Raw genomic sequence first — 6830 nt, forward strand, 5'->3', positions numbered from 1 at the left:
CAATAGAACATATAATTTATTTTATAAATAATTAAAATCATATCAGTTACAAAAGGAAATTTTACAACACTTGTTCCGATTAAAGTATATCATTTTAGTAACAATATTAATACCATTGGGGTGTTTAATTGTATATAGTAGTGGATAAAGAAAATGCCCAGGTGTTTAAGAAAATTTTTTTAATCCAAGAAATAAAATTGAAACGAATTTAATAATAAAAGACTGATAAATTACAGTAATTTTGTAAAACGGTTGAAATCCAAAACAAACTGCAAAGAATTAATTACAGCTCTTTATTGCTGTGGCGTAAATTTAACCAATCCTTCTCTACAACTAATTGGTCGCCTTGTATCGTACTAAATGGTTCAATCGAGATCTTGCTTTTTCCCTCCAAAGGCGAGTTCTTTATAACAAAGATTACGATTTAATTTACTATCGCTAATCAGGAAATAAAAATTAAACCTTTGGTAATTACGAGTTCTATATAATAGTTATTTGTGCAACTAGTGAGAAAAGTGAGCAATTGACTCACTCGAGAGAAATCCTTACTCATGAGCCGTAAACGAGTGAGGAATGGTTTCTCGAGTGAGGCAATTGTACTTTGAACTCGAGTTGCACATTATACTTTTCCTATAGATAGAAATCATCGATAATAATGAATGTTCCCTTTAACAGGAAAGCACCATATAGAGTTACGGACGACGTATTTTACTATCGTGATTATCGTGATATCTCTGCAGCCAGATAGTAGGGAACATACTCGAATGATTTATGAGTAGAAGTACAACTGAGAAGAGTAAAAAAGTAAACTTGATAGGATAGTATTAAAAAACCTGTTGGGAAAATAGTTTTACAAGTGTTTCAAGGTACGAAATATTTTTCGAGGGTAATTCCGGTTTCATACCTACCCTATTACCAAGGTTTCAGTTGGAGTTTACATACAGTATTAGGCACGGTGATATACCCATACCCATACACATACTAGACAGACAGCTGTGTCTTATATGATTAATAAACTCCCCGGACCTCAATGTGTTTAACATGTTAGAATACTCCTTATTGCTAGGGTATCTTTGCCTGTTACGACTCAAATATATTATTCTTGGTCATTGACCACCAAAGCTGTTTGATATATAACAATTTTGTATTACATACCTGAATTTTCGCCACGCCTCTTACTTGTCCTTCATGGTAAATGGTGAGTTGAAAAAAGTACCCGAGTCAATTTTCGCAACTTTCGGTAAACGTAAAAAAACTGTATAAGTTTTGCATTAACAAAAATATAAATGCATAAAAAATTGAGAATATTATTTTTAGTACTACAAAAGAGATAACAACACAAAACTACCATTTTTTATGAGTTATGTAAATGAAAAAAATTTAATAAATTTTTGACTGAGGTCCCTTTTTGCTCTCAAGTCAAGTTTTTTTACCAAGATTTCTTACACCATACTAAAAAAGGTCAATAAAAACATTTTAAAGGAACACTTTTATTTACAAGGATTTCATGTACTTTACTGACAGATATTATGTGCAAAATTAAGTATTTTGCCAGTTTAAAGTTCTGGATTTTTACTCTTCGTACTTCACTCAATGTTATCTTGCTCGTCCGTCGTTTCCCAGTTTAGAATTTCATCATAGAATTGGATGTGTTCGTTTGGAATGTAACTATACAATCTTCTCAAATCAACAATCTTCTTTCTTTTAATGGGAACAAAACCCCTCGGATAAGCTTTTGTATCTGGTAGGGCGAGGCACAGGCCCTTTCGCAAGTTAAACGTATGCAGTGTCTGAAAATCTCCCGTTCTTATATGCATACTTGCTTTGACAGTACCTTTTTCCAAATAGGAGTACTGGAAATAATAAAATTTGGAAATAACAAAATGTTGTTTCTCTTGACGAGGCAAGGTTTTGGTTTCGTTTGATACGGCTGTCTTTTTATATACCGTAGGCCACCATTTGGAATAGTCAGTAATTAAATCGCTTTCGACTAAGGTTACTGTACATGGAGATTTCTTGGAAGAGTTAACTATTAATTCACAAACTTCCTTTGGAGTGTAAATTCTGTCTTGTTTTCTTATTGGCCTCTTGATCATACTGAAACTTCTATCGCAAGGATTATAAGAGTGTCCTCGCAATGGGTAAAACTGCTTCACAACTTTGAACCTACCCAAGTCACACAAAGCAAGACAAACTTTAGATAATGTGTGGTTTTTATTTTGACCCCAACAATTATCTGAAAAAAGGTGAAGTTCCTCAACTTGGCTAGGGAGTGTACTAATATAATCCATTAAGAATGAAGTAACATCATTACTTCCTTTGTGTGCTTTTCCTTCATGATAAACATAATAATGTGAAAGTTTAGTTTTTGTATTGTAAACACAAAAAACTTGCACGGTTAACTGGCGCAAGTAAAATACGTCTTGCACCGGGATTTTTGGTAGCTCAATGTTTTGCATAAAGTCAAATACAAGGCCAACGACTTTTTCATTATTTTCAGACATTTTTGTTGTATCTTGAAGAGCTTTGTGAAATTGCTTAGCGCGCCTGCGATGAACCATTAACTCTGCAGTGGCAACACGCTTTGCATTTTCATTAATATGAGGGCTTTTCAATTTAACTTGACGTTCCTCACAGTAGGCACAGGTGTCTATTTGGGGCTTACCGAATTTTAATGTAAAGTTCTCATTAAAATACTTAAGATAAAACTCGTATTTGACACCAACACTTGGAAACCTTTCATTAAAGAGCTCATACATTTTATTAACGGTGAGTTCTGAAGACAAGTAAAGGTATTCTTTTGCTGCATAATGTGTTTTTTTAACTGGGAATGATTCGATATGATCATGAATCAATTTCAGAACATCAGGTGTTTTCTTGTTAGAGGGGCTTTTTTTCCCTCTCATGTCCCTAGGAGATTCCCCGGCTTTTAATAAATTTCTAATACGCCTGATTTTTTTGTCAGTGACATCGTATAGTCGGAAAAAGGCGTTTCTACAAACTTGAATCTTCTTACCTTGGAGAAGTACATAATATTTAAATGAACTGTCATACTGTTTGGATTCATTTCCCTTCCTTGGTCTTCTTTGTTTGACATCATGTTTTTCAATCATTCTTTGTAAGTGAAGATCTTGTTCGTTCTTACTATCCAACTTGTAAAGCGAATCAAAAATCAAAGCTCTTTCAGCTTCATCAAATTGTTCGAAGCACCTTTTTGGACATCTGGAAATAAAGCAAGCAATATAAGACACAGTACAGAAACACATAGAGGTGTTGAAATCGGATAGCCACCAGTGAAAAGGGCAAGACGTAAACATCAACGCTACTACACTGAATAGCCTAAATAGGAAGAAATAACGGTTGTAGTTCGGTACACGCCCATGCTGGAACAAACAAATGAAAAAATCGATGTTTTATAACAGTCGACCTAACCTAACTTAACCTAACTTAGCCCAACCCGATATAATAAATCGATATTATTTAATTTTGATTGTTCCGTCAGGCGTATACGGAACTGCAGCCGAAACAACAATAAACGAAGTCTACATAATACGATGCAATTTAAAATAATCAACCTTAACCTACATATAGCAATCAATATGCATTCTAAACTAGTAAAATGTGTTAGGTTATGTAATAGAATGAAACCTAACAGAATCTGAGATGTCAAATTAAAATGATGTAGGCTATGTAAGGCCTATGCTATTTATACGCTAAATGCATGAACAAAATAGGTTCATAGTCTGTCTAAGGTAGTTTTAATGATGTTTAATGTGTCATAATAACCTAGTCTTATAAAATAGGAATGTATATTTTAGCACTAGGCCTAAAATATAGGCTTGTAGTACTAGCCCTATGCTACCTAAAATGTGGTCCCAGCTGATAGCTTAGTCAAATATTTTCAACAGTAAGAAATTATTTAGAGTTCAAACTACAGTAAATAAAGGTACTAGGCCTAAAGATGTTTTAAGTTTGCAATCCTTAAGTACCTGCATGGTGATGAGACGCCTCTGGCTCTTTTAAGTCTCCCATTGTGGCCAACATACTCTTGTCCTCTAAGTATTTTTTCTTTAATTATATTTCTCCTATAATTTTCTGGATTCTTTTTTCTTTTCCTCCCTCGCTTTTGGTTGCCCTCTTCCATATTTTTTGTTCAAACTCACAAGGAATACCAATAACCTAACAACTAACCTTCACAATGTATCAATCAACAATAATACAGCTTAGGCTACTGTGAAAGAAACTACGGACGGACAGCTGACTGTCTTCTGAACACAGAGTACAAAGCGGAGTTGAGAAGTAAAACGTACTTGAGTCACTGACTGAGGTACCTTTTGCCTCTCAACACGTAAAAGTGTGCTGTAAATATAACATTTGTAATGCTTGAATGAGGTCCCTTTTTGCACTCAGACTTGTGTCTACCCCTAAGAATTCAAAATCGATGACTTATCAAAATGGCCACTTTTTTGACTTAGGTACCTTTTTCAACTCACTGATTCGATCCAGGCTTTGGCTCTTAAGCTATTAGGCATATCCATCAGTGATTCAAATGTATTCTTCTCTCTTTTACATCAAACTATTATACGAAATATAACCTAACAACAACCAGGACTAGAATTGTTTGCTCTTAAGCAGTAAACAAGCAATATAATTATTCTGTGACCGTCGGTATCAGTTTACTCACCACCTCCTTTTCCCTCTTACCTAGTTTACGTACGTATTAAATTCTAAGCCTAGCTATCATTAGTTGGGTTTTGTATCTCCAAGTTTTCGTACTGTGTTTGTTCTCTACATTACTCAGAAGACACAGAATTACCATGTTTTCTGTCCTGTTAGGTTGTGTTAAGAGAGTTTAGTAGTTAAGCTTGGCCCTTGACGGTTAAATGATCATTTATGTATTGAATTAGAGTGCAAGAGTTTCCAAAAGAAAAGAGTATTTCAATTATGAGTGTTAATTTTACAATGGCCAAGAATAGAAGTGTTGCCAACATGTAAAATATTAAATCAGTTTTTCCTGAAAACCTACGAGTGGATATTGCATAGCATGGACTTATGAAACAAGTCTATTTTGAAGGTTTTACATTTTTTTACGCAAATCAATTAGTATCAAAGGAAAATGCTGATTGATGTTTCCACGCAATGAAAGAGTGGTTCTTATTGCCTTTCGTGCTTATATTTTCAATACTCTTTTTCAATCGTACATAAAAGTGTTACTAGTGGTACACTTTTAACACTTAATAATTCCATATTGGTTTTGCAAAAAATAGAAGAGGTAAATACATTTTACATTATTAAATTGTATATATTTAAAAAATAACGTGTCCCTGACACCAGCCCTTAATTTAAATATTTTATATTAAGTTTGCTATGAAATAAATGTAAATAGCTGTTAAAAACTCTGGCGAATTTATATACATTAAAAAAATGTAATAAGTACTTGAATTTACGTAGTTTACTCGTATTGTAACTTTAAGTTTACTCTTATTTGTTAGGATTGCGAATTTTGAAAATTTTATTTTAGGCTCATTTAGTTACATAATTTATCCATGCATGAGCTTAGAAAGTTCAAGTACTTTAGGAAAGTTTCAAGTGATTAACTTTGTCGTTCCGGCAGACTTCAACGTTCTATGGAATGCCTGATATAAGAAAGGTTAAATTGGTCTTTGTTGATTATTATTACGTGGAATACTTTTTTTACAACATTTGAATCTTTGTCTGTCCTATTTTTATCGAAAAGTGTATTATATTGTAGCTATAAAAAAAATGCAATTTAAGTTTATGTTGAATTCAGCTTCTTGATAAAAAACAAAGTTTCTAACTTGCTTTGAGCAAAAATTTATTTAATATGTTTTGTCATTTATTTTATCCAGCTTGATACCTTGTTTTTAAATATAAGATGTATTAAGACGAGGGATTACAGTGCTAACAACGTAAAAGCGTGATTTAAAAATGCAGTACGCCTACTAACTTTATTTTCTAGACATCAGTCATGCCATAGAGTACAATAAATACATGTCAATTAGTATTCTATATGCACAACAACATTGAGTCTCAGTTCAATTAAATTGATGTAATTATTTCAATTAAATTACATGATTGTGTAAAAACGAATTGCAAGCAGCAAAGTTTATATTTCCCGGATATTATGTATTTCCATATCAGTCTTTGTAAGACATTACAGGCGCATTAGAAGTGATGGATCACCATATGATGCTTTGAGTTTCTACTGTGCAACAAAACTTAGAATGACGTATGACTTCAGGCAACCTGTTGTTTTGTTAAAATTTGTTGTAATGTTTTAAGATAGAAATCGTCTGATTTTAACAGAGAAAATTTAAAAAAAGGAAATATCTTAGTAAAAATCCTTTTAGGTAGACGGAAATTCAATAATCAGTTATTTGCTGCTGTGGGGTTGTTTAATTTGTTGAACTAATGTATATTTACTTTTAGTATAATACTGTTCATAGTGAGGCCTTAAGCGTTTTGTAAATATGCATTTTAATGATTCCAAGCTATGTAAAAATAAAATAGGTAATTTAAGAAAAATGCCAATTACAAATATAAGGAAAATATTAACAATTCTGGGATAAAAAATGTTGAAGAATTATTTTAAAAAGTCAGGAGGTAGAAAAAATACCATATACTGTGGGTGTAAAGTAATGTATCTTTTTATATATAATATATGAAATATAATATAAATATATATTAGGCACTAAAATATGTAATTCAGCATCTCTTTAAACAATAAAATAACAGTACCGATGGCATTAAAGTAAATATCATGATAAAGCAGATGTCTTATTTTCATCGGAATTTAACATTCTGAATAT

At 32.5% G+C, this 6830-nt stretch overlaps 1 protein-coding gene across 1 annotated transcript; it reads right to left on the reverse strand.

Moving 5' to 3' along the window:
• Positions 1–1586: 1586 nt before the first annotated feature.
• On the reverse strand, positions 1587–4196 carry LOC128994205 (uncharacterized). The gene is made up of 2 exons (XM_054418585.1): positions 3990–4196; positions 1587–3222 (listed from the first exon to the last, which is right to left on the reverse strand). Exons 1-2 carry the CDS (start codon positions 4142–4144, stop codon positions 1587–1589), a joined length of 1791 nt encoding a protein of 596 aa, XP_054274560.1. The 5' UTR covers positions 4145–4196.
• Positions 4197–6830: the final 2634 nt, after the last annotated feature.

The sequence above is a fragment of the Macrosteles quadrilineatus genome, unplaced genomic scaffold (genome assembly GCF_028750875.1).
Source record: "Macrosteles quadrilineatus isolate MER2022 unplaced genomic scaffold, UCM_ALF_1.0 Scaffold_5__1_contigs__length_97177068, whole genome shotgun sequence".
In the NCBI taxonomy this organism is placed as follows: domain Eukaryota; kingdom Metazoa; phylum Arthropoda; class Insecta; order Hemiptera; family Cicadellidae; genus Macrosteles; species Macrosteles quadrilineatus.

Coding starts and splice junctions, on each gene's coding strand:
- LOC128994205 (XM_054418585.1), bottom strand. CDS start 4,144: ATGGAAGAGGGCAACCAAAAGCGAGGGAGGAAAAGAAAAAAGAATCCA. Junction 3,223..3,989: donor GGCGTCTCATCACCATGCAG/GTACTTAAGGAT, acceptor CTTTATTTCCAG/ATGTCCAAAAAGGTGCTTCG.